The 14,635-nt window shown below is 48.4% G+C and overlaps 1 protein-coding gene across 1 annotated transcript in view; it reads left to right on the forward strand.

Moving 5' to 3' along the window:
• ndst1b (N-deacetylase/N-sulfotransferase (heparan glucosaminyl) 1b) overlaps positions 1–14,635 on the forward strand; it is a 51,384-nt gene that overhangs the window by 19,608 nt on the left and 17,141 nt on the right. Inside the window, exon 2 of the mRNA XM_074647505.1 lies at positions 13,076–14,095. Within this exon, the coding sequence (XP_074503606.1) occupies positions 13,550–14,095 (546 nt within the window). The 5' untranslated portion in view covers positions 13,076–13,549. The remainder of the gene's footprint in view (positions 1–13,075; positions 14,096–14,635) is intronic.

Genomic DNA, 14,635 nt, shown 5'->3' on the forward strand with positions numbered 1-14,635 from the left:
TCGCTCTCTCGCTCTCTCTCTCTCTCTCTCTCTCTCTCTCTCTCTCTCTCATCCCCTTTTTTTTCTTAATCCGGCTATTCGTCCCCGTAGTGTTCCCCCTCCCTGGAGCTTCCAGCTCCGTCTCCCTGTGTGTGAGATCAGGGAGCAGGCTGTTGTAACAAGCTGTTGAATAATGTAAGCAGCAGCAGCAGCACAGGGCTATAGGCCAGAGTTTCTGTTAACCCTTTGATCTCTGATCACACAGCGGGCGAGGCAGACACGTCATAAATGACAGCTCGACAGCAGGGCCAAGCAGCCCGAAGGCCCTTTTTTTTTTTCGCTTCCGTCTTCCTCCAACCTCTACCTAAAGGCTAAAGTTCCCCCATCCGGTTTCATTGTCGTTGGCCTTTGTAAAGCAGGAACACAGCGAGCGTCCCTCGCCCTTTGTTATTCTAACACTGATGTATAATTAAAGGGTTAGAAAAGGCGATGCTGAATAATTGATATCGAAGCAAAGATGCCGTGGCATCCTGAACCTCATCGTACTCAGTATTTTTACCTGCAGTGCAGATGAAAGATTTACCAGCTTTTCTTTCTGGTCATCTTGTTCAGTCTGCACTGATTCATCGTGGCACCGTGCCCTCTCTAGGAGCTGCTATCATTATTTCATGCAGCCTTATTTCACCTTCGTGTATATATGTGTGAAAACACGACTACTAGAACGGTCGTATTAAATCCTCAACAGCGAGTCAAGTCTGTGCACCAATCTGTATCAATTAACTGACCGAGTCTCGCATTTCCAATCTCAAAAAAAAAAAAAGCGTAGCCAGCACACAAGATCTCATTAACCCTTCGTAATCGATACAGATTCCCCTCTCCTTAAGTGCTTCTAGTTAACTTTAGAGCCTCATATCCCGAGGCTAGGGTGTATTGATCCGCTGGACTGATTGGAAGTTTCCCTTCAGGAGGTGAAGGATAGCAGTGGGACCGGGGATGTTTTGGCAGGAGAAGGAGAAGGAGAAGGAGTGAAGTCTTCATGGCTGGATCAGCTTACGACTTCCTACCCCCCCCGCCACACCTGTTACAGCCAGCGGGAGGAAAAACACCCCACCGCCACCGATCTGTGTGTGGAAGTGTCTATCTGTGTGAGAGAGAGACTGGAAACGGCTGTTTGTGTGCTCAGGAGAGCAAATGGCTGAGAGGCGTAGCAAATGAGAAATGTGTTACATAGGGTTTATGGTGACGGCGTGTGGCTGAACCGCATTGACTTTGGCAGCTGCTGGCCGGTTATGGATGGATGGGTGGCGGGAGACAGATTTCAGTTTTTTTTTTACATGGCTAACACTCTACATGACAGTCTGCTTTTCAGTTTGGGTGTTTGGACCCGTAACCCGCCGCCGAGCCGCGCGCACCCTGCAACACGTTAATGTACACGCCTTGAGCGCACGTATACATACACACACACACCGTATGATATTTAATCCATAACTCTGACAGGCTGAAAGTTATATTAACCTAGGTTACACAAGCAATTTCTCTCTCTCTCTCCCCTGGCCTGTTTCCCTCTCTTAAAAAATAATGACATTTTGTTTGGATCGCAAAGTGTCGTGTTCCAGGACATACACCATGCATGCAGCCCTGTGGAGGCTTGACCCTGCAGCACACAGACCCCAGCTACCCCCCTTCTGTAAACTGATATTCGTGTGTGTGTGTGTGTGTGTGTGTGTGCGGTGTCACGGTAGGATACACAGCAGCTGTAGAGGCGGCAGTGAAGAGGGGAAATGGGAAGAGCCAGCACAGTAGACAGAGCCCAGATAGACCTGTCAGCTCCGTGACACCCACACATGCGTCACCCTCCGGTCCAGGACGAGAACAGAGGAAGGAGAAAGCAGCTCCGATGGCGACAGGTAGAGCGCCGGAATAGACGGAGAGTCCTGGCCAGCTGTGAGAGGGATAACGGAGGAGCCGTGTTTATTTTGAGGGGAGAGGGGATAGCGGACCTGGCCGGTACAATACCTAAGAAAGTATTCACCCTTAATGGATATATCGGATATAGTTAACACTGATCAACTGATACAAACAGGCGTGTGACTGTGGGGATAGGTCTGTATCAGCTAGGGATGTTAATAATTAACCGTTTAACCGCATTTGAGCCGATTAACACTATCGGTTAAAACGGTTAAAAGATGAGTTTCTGGTGATGCGCCGTATTTTGGCTTTTCACCAAACTTTTAGCATGATGGCCAAAAATCTGCATTTTTGTCTCATCACACTATTAAACCTTCTTCAGTTTTGTTTCAAATTCTCCCACGTGCCTTCTGGCAAACACTAGCCGAGGTGTCATGTGAGTTGTTTTTTTTAACAGTGGCTTTCTCTTTTACCAGTTTGCTATAAAACTGAGTGGTGAATCCCCTAGGCAACAGAGTCTCCCATCTCTCAGCCATGAAACCCCGTGGAGCTGCTAACAGGCCTCTCCGTGGCCGACACATAGTGTCCTTTAATGCAGCAGAGAGACGCTGTGTTTTCTGAGGATGGCGGCCTTCTCTCGGCGTATACGGAGCTGTGCCAGATTTAGTCCTTCTTTTAATGACTGACCTTACTGTACTACAAGGGATAATTCAGCATCTAGCAATAGTTTAGAATATGCCTTTGAACTTGTAATGTAGTTTTTGACATGGACATTTTCAGCTGTTATCATCTGTGCAGGTGAATTTAACATTTCCACGCCTTAATTCCACACAGCTATGCTCTCGGTTCAACTCATTCTGCCACTTCTGAGAATGAAACGCACTGGTTGTGTGTTATTAAATCACTCATTAGGATTTAAAGGGACTGTTTGTAAGTCCCAACACGTATAAATCATTGCAGGTCGGTGTCCCATGCGCGCTCACGTGTGGCTACGCTGTTCAGACTCAGACTCCAACACAAACTACACGGAAGCACCAAAACCTCTTGGTTGTATCTATTGAAGCCCGTCTGTTAAACAGTGTTGGCCGCGGTTGGAGGACGCGGGGGAGACCTTAGCTTTGGTCTCCAGGATCGGAGTCTCTGGTGTACTCTGCTCCTCTGCCTGCCTTCACTCACACACCGCGCTCGTTCTCGCTCTCTCGCTCCACCTCTCACGTGCATGCTGCTCACTCCACACAGCAGAAGAGTTAGTTTAGCTCTGAGAATATCTAGTGAATGCACAGTGGACGTTTGTGCAGAAATAACTGCTGCAGCTCCTCCAGACCAACAGAGGTTTCCCGTGTCTTGTGAAGTGACGGGGCTCCGCAGAGAGAAACGTTATCGTCTCCGACCAAAACTCCGGTGTCTCCCCCGTTCCCTCCGGCCGCGGTCGGGAGGCTGAGGCAGGAAAAGCCAACACTAGGATCAGCATTGATTCATGGAGAGACCTTTGTCTGGTCAGCTAACATTACTGCCAAGCAGCTGAAATATAGAGTGATATTGTGCTTTTAGCTGACGTGTGTCGCCTCACTGTTTTGAGCGATGCTCATTCAGGTATATTTAGAGCGAGCACAAGCGCGAGCTCGACGCTGACTTTCGTTGATTTCACGGCCACAGGTGTCGCTGTTAACAAGCATTTCTGAAAGTTACGAATAGTCCCTTTAAAGTTATATTAACCTAGGTTACACAAGCAATTTCTGATTCTTACATAGAGTCCCTTTAATACGATTTACCGACATTAATACCGACATATAGAGTAAACCAAAAACCCAATATTGAACTTGTCACAGAATTGCATCTGTGTTATATTTATGTAGACTTTTCTAAAAAAAAATGGTATCCTCAGTTGAATTAATGTCCTACAACAGCAAAGAAGCCGTCTGAGGGGGGTGGGGGGTGAATACTGCCACGTTGGATTACTGGGAAGAGCAGCGGAGCTTGACTGCGGTTGTGTTTTAAAAAACCGCGACTGAGGCAGAAAGTGAGAGAGAGAGTGAGAGAGAAGAGAAAAGCTGGAGCTGAGCCTCAGTTTAAAACAAAAACACTCAGGATTTGTAATAGGATTCATGACCGGGGCTACAATTGGGAGAGTAATTATTGTTATTGCGATAAACCAATCATGAGGTATTTCTCTGCCGTCGGAGTTTTCACACATCCGGTGCCTGTAGTTACCGCGATGGGGGCACGTGTCAAGTGTGCACTGCTTGTTTATGTAAAACATACAGTATACAGCCCTCTAGACAAATTCCCCCCACTTGCCATCCGTTTATCTGCTCTTCCTGATTGGGCTTTTTGAAAAGCGAGCTGCTGATTAGGAGCCCGTTTTCATGCAGGAGGAAAAATCCTATCTGTTTGATCTCGGGAGGCAAAAAAAAAGAAATACGGGCAGCACAACAGAATCTCATCTCTTGTGTCAGCTATTCTTCCTGCGCCGTGATATTCCCATGGGAACGCATTTCTGCTGCGCGAATCACAGTCAGATCAGTGCGGGCCGTTTTTTCTTATCTGGACATGAAAGAAGGGAAGATGGAAGAGGGAGGTGTAAAAAGGGAGGGAGAGGAAGAGGCTCCCCTGGGGACGATGATACCTGAAATTCACTGGGCGGCCTCTGAATCTAGCTCATCATCATTTCATGAGCAGGTATTGTACTTCATCCCTATTACACTCCCAGATACATAACCCCTGCTCGGCAGTTTCCCCCCCCTCCAGTCTCTCCCCCCTGGATTGATTGAGTAGATTAGACAGTTATATTGTTTATGTGTGTGTGCCACACACGGTGCGTGCTCCAGCATGCCTGGGGATTTTATTATTGGTTTGATAGTTTTCTTTTATTCATCACGAGAGCTGTTGTTGTTGTTGTTGTTTGATAGCATCTCTGGTTCAAGTCGGGTCAGCAGATCTGTTATTGCCGTTCCGCTGCAGGTGTAAAAGTCTTAATAAAACTGTTGTGCTTTAGTCAGACATTTCTTGTGCAGCTCTGAATAGGTTTCCCTCAGCTGAACGGGGCGGTCGATGTGATCGGCAGACCCTGCAGCATGAAATCACACTGACGAGTACTGTTATCTCTACTTCTACTCAGAACTCCCCCCCCCCGAACTCCCACACATTCACATAGACGTGCCTTATCCACGAGCACTTTCACCTCTGAGTGATGTCCATTGTCTGTGTAAGGAGAGGCCCCATTACCAACCCTGAGTCCCGATGGAGACATTGTGCTGCTCGCCGTGCTCCCCTTGTCCTTCAGCAGCGTCCTGAGATGACAGTAGATAAACAATGAGAACAAACAGTCACTCCCACCAGCATTGATCTGGCTCCCCCCCCTCCAACCCCGTCCTTCCTCTCACCAACAACGCCACATTGATTCCACCTACACTCAATTTATATGAAAGCCCCCCCCACCCCCGTTGCCCCGCCTCCCTTTTCTACCAGGACTGACAAAAATGATAAACGAGCGAACCCTTTCTCCCTCTGCCACCACCTCCCTGTGCCTCGCGTTGGCTGTCCGACGCACTACAAGCCTATTTCTCCTCTCAGAAATCCAATAGACTTAGCGCCCCCCCTCCCTCCCTCTCTCCCTCTCTCTCTTCCTCCCTTTCCCTCGGAAGTGTACCTTTTTTATTTTTTTTTGCGTGGGGTTATTCATCGCCTCGGGTCCTTCCTATAATTTCCACGCATAAACATGCCACCGCCGTAATTTGAAGTCTGCAGGACATCCATATGCATGATGTCAAACCATCAAAAAAAGACCAATGAAGGAAGTGAATTATTATGTATTTTCAATTGCACACACCGCAGGACCTCCTCTCCATGTGGCTGCCGGCTAATAGCCTGGAACGCCACTCAAAGATGAAATCGTAATGCAAGAGCCGCCAAAAGTGGGGTCAATTATTTCCCTTTCTCTCTGATTAATCTGTCCACCGTGGTAGTCGTCGCACGAGTTTAGATTGCAGTTAATTTAGACATGACACCTCGCTTGTTTGGATCTGTCGTCGTTTGTGAGTGATAACGGTTTCCGCTGTCTGTCCTAATGGAGTTTCAGCTTCCTGCAATATTTTCTTTTTCTCTGCTCCGTCCTTGACTCCCAGCTGCTAATAAAGGTCTGCAGAACACAAATGATGTCTTCCCTGCTCTCTTTTTTATTTTTTATTGTACAGATCCAGCGTCCCCATGCCTGTAAATGGGGCACAGAGTGTCTATAAATAGATCTACTGTGGTAGCGAGCTGCCGGTGGTTATCAGCAGGGGGTGGGGGGGGGGGGGGTTATATGTGTGCGCGGTGCTTTTTTTATGTGCTGCGTCGAGGTGATCGAGGCTATTGATGAAGGTGTCGGTTCTGCTCTCGCCACTGTGCCCCACCTCCTCCCTGGAGGAGTAATACCACTGAGGAAAGTCTCCATTTCACATCGCTCGCACCGTTCCCTAATGACCCTTCCTCGCTTTCGCCTCCACCCGTTTTCCCCCCGTGGCTCCCACAGCTCTTCCACGCTGCTTTTCACACACTGTGAGGTAATCCATTTTACAGTTCCTGCCGCTCTCTCTCAGATCCCTCCTGCTCGAGATCCCAGATCCAAAGAGGTTTGGGAGCCTGTTTCTAAGATGAAAAAGACTCTGAGAGCCGCCATGTATATTTGATCCTCTGTTTTTATTCATCTCGCTCCTAATCGTCCCCACATTATATGAATGTGTAATCACGCCATTATGCCCGTGCCTGCTCAGGTTATCTTCACGGAGGATGATATCAGCGTTGATGGGATCTGACATGATCTCCTCTAATGGAAGTGTGAGGGTGGGATCTCGCTCTGTCTGATGCAGAACATATATATATATTTATATACAGTAGAGCAGTGGTGGTACAGAAACGCCCCGATTCTCTCTAATTGTCATTGAACACACTTTAGCTGTCGTCCCATTCTCTTCATAATTGCTCTTAGGAAAAAGATTGCACTCCCTTGTCTGGATTTGAAGATGAGTCTCTGCCTCTTTTGTCCCATTACTGTGTCAACGAATAATGTTGCAATCATTTCAATTACGACAGCGCGGGGGCCGAGGTCTTCAAGTAGGGCCTTGAGATGTAATTGGAGGGGCACGGGCGAATCGAGGGAGGAAGGCATTTTTCTTCTGTGAAATTGCCTCAGTCTTGGGGACAGTAAATTGAGGTGCTGAAAAATGATGTGATAATTCAGCCGCATGGTTTTGGTTGGGTAGGAGGGAAACGCTCTGAAAGTCACTTTCTGGAGAGAATTAGAAGGCAAAACTACATTTCCCTCTCCGAGTCCTCTGTCCTTCACGCAGCGGCATGAAATGAATTGATGAGACGGAGGGAAGAGGGAAGTGTCGGTGTAAATGTTTGCAGCTAAAATGAAGCCGCCTGCTTGTGCATTCAGATTGGCTGAAGGGTGGGAGGCTGGAGCCGGAGCCGGAGTGGAAATACGGCGCCGCTGTTCCACGCTGTTTCACGGCCTTAAGCCTTTAATCGCAGCAGCAGCCACAATGGATGCATAAAATGGAATTCAAATTTCAGATTGATTGATTCTATATTGATGAATGCCAAGGCTGGCTTAAGGAAAGGAGGGGGGGGGGAACCCAACCTGCGACTGTGCAGCTTTTTTAAATGTAACCTCTTTGAGGAGGCGAGTCCTTGCTGCTCTCATGTTTGTTGCTTTTAGATGTGCTTCAAAAGAAATATGAAAATTTGTGCCTTTTTGAAGTTTAATCTCTGGCAAGAAAGGGTAGGAGGCTGAATGCAAATACAGAAATTTGCTTTAGCTTTGCTTCTTTCTGCTTGTGGTGGAGAATTCCAACACAGTGGTCTTCTTGCACCGTTTTCTAACAAAGCGAGGAGTGAAGATGCGTCGCAGTTCGACCCATCTCTCTCTCTCTCTCTCTCTCTCAATACAATGTTCAACCCTCGCCTTCATCGCTCTTCATTGTGTCTCGTTTCTTAATCCCTTCAAGGCATCTCGCACAGTAACAGAGCTGGCATAAGCACATTTGGTACTGTTTGCAGTGTCGAGATTAACAGGATTACAGATTAGGGATTACACTGGCGTCATTCTTACCCACTCTTAACCTTGGCCCGTGCCCCGCTGTACAATTCAAACCGGTCAGTTTGTTTTTGTGTTTTTTTGTGAGGGCCCCTGAGTGTTTGCACAAAAGCTCAGCAAATATTTGTTCAGGAATAAATGCAAACAAAAACACACGTGCTTTCTGTCGTGAGATAATTTGGATTCTTCTAATGAGTCTCTGGGGGTCGCTCTCCGCGGTGACCGAGCCACCGCCGCGGCACATCGATACGCGGTCAAAGGCAGAAAAAGTGACGACAACAGTCGTCTTTTGAAGAGCGTCCTATGGATTGCCGCCCTCCCTCTCTATTTCCTTTTTGCAGTTTCCATGCCTGTGAACACAACGTAACTCCGGCGTTTCCATGGAGAGCGTGCGGTTGCTAAGGCCTGTGGTGATTGAACAACAGAGGGTCATCGTTTATTTCTGTCAGTCAGCGGCGAGGGGACGGATCGGGGGAGCGAGAGGGGGGTACTGTTGGGTCCTGAGGGGCTCCGAGGGTCCAGCTCTCCTTTAAAAAGTTTATTTGTGGAAGGGATCACCCACGGCTAGTCCGACTCTGGCTGACCGTGTTAATGTACTGAGTCTCCTCACGAGCCCTGGGACGCTCGCTCTTATTCACACTTTAAAAGAAGTGCAACAGCAGTGTCAGGGGGGGAGGGAGGGAGGGTGGGGATGCGTGAACAGGACGTGTGAGGCTACATATGGCCGACCTTAGCGCTGTTTATCCAGAGAGTTGTTACAGCTGAGGACCAGGCCTCCGTCCCCCTGTTCCTCATCGTGTCTCATTAATCTAGCAGTATGCTCCTGGCCTGCTTCCCATGATGTAGAGGGAGCAGGTTTTAGTGACCACCCACCCCGAGGAGAAAAGCATTAGCCCGTCCTCTCGGCCGTCACCTGCTATTGTTTATGCCTTCCACTTCATTCTGTCGCCATCTTTCAGCTGCTATAAAATAACGAGGGGACTATTTTAATTGTTTTGGAAGCCTTTGCGATTGATGGTGGCCTTAGGGCGGAACCTCTCGCTCATTTTCTCTCAAGGTTTGGTAGTCGATCATCGTGTCTGCTGTTGTCTCCCTTTGCTGCTCTTTTTTCCCTCTTATTGGTCCGTCTGCCACCTCCAGACTTTTTAGTCCACGTGTGCAAATACTGAGCTCATATTCAGTCTGAGCTCTTTCCATCTTTGAGAATGAAAAGGTTGGCTATCAGATACGCATTAGTCTCCGTCTGCCTCTCCTCCCTTTTTTTATGCATGAGTTAAGACACAGTTTGGCAGACTGAAACACTCTACGCACCTTTTTTGGCTGCTCTTTACCTTCCGTATACGTCTGCTGGCGATACCTCATCAGCTCAACATGAAATATTCATGCTCTCTTTTTCTTCCTCCACATTTTTGCATCAATTATTTTGGAGGACGGTAGATGTTTGCGGTTGCATCTTGGCATTCCTTCTAAGGTATACATGGCACAGAGAGTAGAAGACACATTAGGTGAGACATTTGAGATCCATTAGCCATTATTCTCTTTAGTCGGTGCTATATCCTCATCTCCATTATAGTCTAATGTATTGTACTCTCTTGTTTAGCCGGCCCGATCTCAAAGCTGGAGTTTCACACTCAACCAGGCCTTGAGCTTCCCCTCTATTGGTGTCAGCTGCTCTCTCTCTTCCTCCCCCTCTCAGGCTGTCACCTTCTCTCTCTCTTCTTTCCTTCCTTTGCTTGTAGCTCTCTGTATCTCAGTCTGAAGGTCAACATTGGGAGGCGGTCATCGCTGCTGCGATATAGGCCAAGAAGTGCGGTTTGTCTGTGCCTCTGCTCTGTTTGTGTTGTGTCACCATTTAATCTTCTCCCAAAGCCTCGTCAACAGTGTCATTAAAGTCACGGCGGAGCTCATCGTCTCTCCCTGCAGACGGAGATAACGTGTCTTCATTCTGATTAATGATTAACAGGAAATGACTTAAAGATTGCCTTTTTCTTAAAGGGTGGAGCTGGAGGAGGGGGGGGGGGCGGATACGTGTCTGAAATCTTTTCCTTTATCAATATACAACACGTCTCATGCATGTGCACAAGGGCGACGTTATCATGTTGGGATGGTTTCACAGCGTTCCACTGATGTGGAGGTGTGCAAAGAAATGCAGCAATGCACGAGGGAAGGCAGTGAAGAAGAAGAAGAAGAAGACTGCCAGCGAGTAAACAATAAACAATGCAGGTTGTGCAATGTTAAAAAAACAACATTTGCGGTTTTGAAAATGTTTTTTGAGGAAGGAAATGCATTCTGTTACATGTCAGAGACTTTGGTGAGAAACGCCAACTGTAAACACAAACTTTGTTTATTAGAAAAATCCGCAGAGCCCCATTGATCGACATGTGATCAATTGTTTCAATTGAATAAATTAGATTTTTTGACTATTGGTTGAAGAAACCAAATAGTTTGGAAACTTGTGATGGGTGTTTTTTTCAATATTTCCAGACATTTTAAAGACTAATCAATTTATTTCAAAAAAATTACAAAGAGAGTCTGGTTATGAGCCGAGACCTCATAACCAGGATTTCGTGATGAGAACATTTTAATTTAATTACATTTTTTGTTTTTATTTGTTGCCAAACTTTTCCCAAAAGAGCTTGGCCTCTGTGTCATGTTAAAAGTCGTCTCCGCCGTCTTTGTCTTCTGCTTCACTGTCCCCAGCAGCAGTCACTTCCTGTGGTTAATCATACTTTGATATGCCATGACACGAACCCTGGCTCCCTCAGAAATGAACAAACAAAAGTACCGGGGAGGATCTTCCAGCGACCGGGGCTGTTGGTTTTTGTCTGCTCTGCTGAGATACATTCTCTGAACGCCCACCGTTCCTTCACGGCCTCTCTTTACATTAGACTCTGCCTCCACCGTAAAGACCAAACTTGGACGCGTCTCATAGAGAAAAGTGTGATTTCTTTCACTGCACTCGTAGGGAGATTTGAGGCGGTCCTGTTAAGCTTAGCTGGAAGGCCGGAGGGGGCGGAGCTGCTCGCCAGAACGTTGACCTTGATTACATTAAAGCACCGGTCAACAACCTTTTTCCCTCTTGGAGACAATTTGACAAAATGGTGCTACTCAGAGCACCAAGTGGTACATCACCAACAGCAGACATAATGATAATAATAATGCTTCGCTTCCCAAAGTAACACTGTGTTTACATGAACCATAACTTCAATAATCACAGGATTATCTTTAGAGAATTCTGCGAAGGTCCCGTGGCCGTGGACAAAGTGCTCGCTGCGCCCTCTCTCCCCGCCGAGGAGGGACGGGGCCGCCTGCTCCCGGTGCGACTGTCAACCGGGGCGGACTGTCCTCAGTGTGCCACAACCGCGTCGTGCCCCCAGGGCGGGGCTCGTCCCACGTATAAGGCGCCAGGGTTCTGCGGCGATGTCAGCAACCCACCCGACCCGTATTGAAACACGGACCAAGGAGTCTACTGACGCGCGAGTCAGAGGGTGCAAGCAAAACCCCGTGGCGCAATGAAAGTGAAGGCCGGCACGCGCTGGCTGAGGTGGGATCCCGGCCTAGCGGGGTCGGGCGCACCACCGTAAAGTGATATCGGTGCCGTTGTATCGGAGACATTTTGCGAGTACGAGTACATGAGCACAGTATCGGACCTGATACCCGATACTGGTATTGGTATCGGTGCATCGCTACACAAAATATGGTATTCAGGAATGATCTGAAGTTTATCTCCTTTTAAGAAAACTCAATAATGTCTTTGACTGTAACGCTATCAGACGGATGATTGTTCTGCTGTCAGACGGATGATTGCAGCCCATAGGACTCACTACCGCTCGGCATCGTATGGCCATTCTTGTATTTTTAATGTTACTCACCTTTAATTAAACCTCGGGTTTATAGTGTTACTAATAAACCCTTTGATGGCATTATCAAATCCATTTTATGTCTGATTTGTGTCTGATGAGTCTTGATGGGTTTGGTGGTCACTGTTTAATGTCTTTGGGTTGAGAGTACTCGACTCTAATGTGGTATCTAGGGTTTTTATAAAGGCTTGTGTTAGAGTGTGTGTGTGTGTGTGTGTGTGTGTGTGTGTGTGTGTGTGTGTGTGTGTGTGTGTGTGTGTGTGTGTGTGTGTGTGTGTGTGTGTGTGTGTGTGTGTGTGTGTGTGTGTGTGTGTGTGTGTGTGTGTGTGTGTGTGTGTGTGTGTGTGTGTGTGTGTGTGTGTGTGTGTGTGTGTGTGTGTGTGTGTGTGTGTGTGTGTGCACCTCGATCGCTCTCCAACTTAATGGACGGAGCATTTTCTATGCAAAGGTAACGACGCTCCGTCTCCTTTTCTCCACCAGGCCTCTAAATGGAGAAACGATGTTTCCGTAAGTGACTGGCTCACACCCTTCTCATGCTGCATCTTGTACTCTTCTCACCCGGCTTTGATGGAGATTGACTTTGGAGCTGGTATATTATGATGGGTCTGCAGAGGGTGTGAGGATGTATATCGAGTGTGATATAAGGGTGGGGGGGGGTTTCTCCCGGAGTAATGGATCCTAGTGTTGCCAGGTCTGTCTGTCACTGTCATCCACTCCTCTGCTCTTGGATCGTTTCCCTTCCATCAGCTTGCTTTTCCTCCCTTCTTTTCTCCTTGCACTCCATTTTGGTCTCGATAAACCGTCTAGAGGAGTTGAGGAGAAAAAAGAAGGCGAGTGTCCCCGCGGGTGATGGCTTCACTTGTATGCAGTCACACCGTGCTACTGGACTGAATTGAGAATTGGCTCGCCTCGAGGCTTTGTTGTCACTCACATTCTGCCTATTGATTGTGTGGAGGCTGCGTGAGCGAGCGATTTTTGTGTGTGTGCGCACACCGGGGTTAGGAGTGTGTGTGTGTGTGTGTGTAGGGGGGAAATTGGCAGCTCTTACTTTGTGTAGGTGAATGCAAGGACTACTTTTGGAGTGAACTTTTGGAGTGTTGGCGCTGGCAGTTATACACACACATCTCCCACACACGGCTAAACCCACACAACAAAAGAAAGCAATATGTGGTTTTGTTCTATAGGAGCTTTGCTTTCAAACATTCTGACGTTTCTCTTCTGTCTTTCTTCTGTGTTTTCTCTCTAGGTGAGGAGATTGCGTTCCCGAGGGAATGGTGCTGCTGAGATGACCTGCGTGACATTGCTTTTCTCAAGAGATCATTCTCCAATCAAAAGAGCGGAGCGGAATCTAACCGGGACATGGTTGGCGGGTTCGCATGATGGACAGGTGATGGAGTCTTCCATCATCTTTCTCCACCAGTGACTCGGCCTGCCAGCCCTCCCTCTGAGGCACAAGTGTGTACCAGCGGTCCAAGGCCCCCTATTTCTCTGCCATGGTGACATAAGCAGCGCTGCAATATGAGGGAGAGCCTACGTGAGACCGTCTCATTTCTTTCTCCAGTAGCTGCCGCAGCCGCTACCTTGACGCCGTTCGTGTTTAGCTCGATAACGAGACTGACTTCGTCTTGAGCGATTCCCACGCTCGCTGTTTTTTCTACCCGCAACCCGAGAGAGAGACTGTCCCTGGGCTGCTGGGGCGGAGCGGTGTGGCTGCGAGACGATGCTGGGATGCGTGACGCGCCTCCGTCGGCTGGTCCGTCTCCTCCCCCTGCAGACCTCCCTCCTCCTCCTCTTCATCTTCTGCACCGTCAGCGTCTTCATCTCCGCGTACTTCCTCTATGGCGTCAAGCGGGAGTTGGAGCCGTCGGGAGGGGGCGTGTCCGGGGCCGAGGGGGCGTCCGCCGACTCCGACGACCCGAGGGTCACTCCGTCCCGGCTGCTGCCTCTGCGGGGCGTCTCGGGGGGCCCCGGGGTGGATCCCGGAGGGGCCAGGACAGATCCTGTGGTTCTGGTGTTTGTGGAGAGCCAGTATTCTCAACTTGGTCAGGAGATCGTGGCCATCCTGGAGTCTGGCCGCTTCAGGTACCGGACGGAGATCTCTCCCGGTAAAGGGGACATGCCCACGCTGACGGACAAAGAGAGAGGCCGTTTCACACTGGTGATTTACGAGAACATTCTCAAGTATGTTAACTTGGACGCCTGGAACCGAGAGCTGCTGGACAAATACTGTGTGGAATATGGAGTGGGCATCATTGGCTTCTTCAAGGTTAGGACAGCACCACACTCCCTCCCTTCCTCCCTCCCTCCATCCCTCCCTCCCTCCCTCTTCTCTCTCACACCTTCTGCCCTGTCCATCTGGCTCCACCGTCTCTTAGGAGATGGGATTCACAGGGTTGGAAAGACCTGCCTGGTTCAGTATCACTCAGTCCCGTTTCTCTCATGTTCTATCTATTTCTTGTTTTCCTTTATTCTGCTATCTGCTCCTCTTGCCCAGTCTCTTGTTTTCTCTTTTCTTGTTTTCTCCCCTTTTGTTTTATAGTTTCTCTAAAGTCAGCAGCTTCTGTACCTCTTTATATGTCTCTCTTACTCTCTCTCTCTCTCCTTCTCGCTCTCTCTCAGTAATCCCTGGCTGAGCCTGTTTGCCCGAGGCCTGTTTTCAGGTCTTATAGTTCTAATCACCATCTCTGAGCCATGGAAAGAATATAGAAAGAGATGTGGAGGCATGGATGGTGGTGCAGTGATGTTAGACGGTGTAGGTGAAGGTTAGAGACCAAAGCCTGGTGGGATTTTCCAGCTATTGGGAGAG

The sequence above is a fragment of the Sebastes fasciatus genome, chromosome 10 (assembly GCF_043250625.1).
Source record: "Sebastes fasciatus isolate fSebFas1 chromosome 10, fSebFas1.pri, whole genome shotgun sequence".
In the NCBI taxonomy this organism is placed as follows: domain Eukaryota; kingdom Metazoa; phylum Chordata; class Actinopteri; order Perciformes; family Sebastidae; genus Sebastes; species Sebastes fasciatus.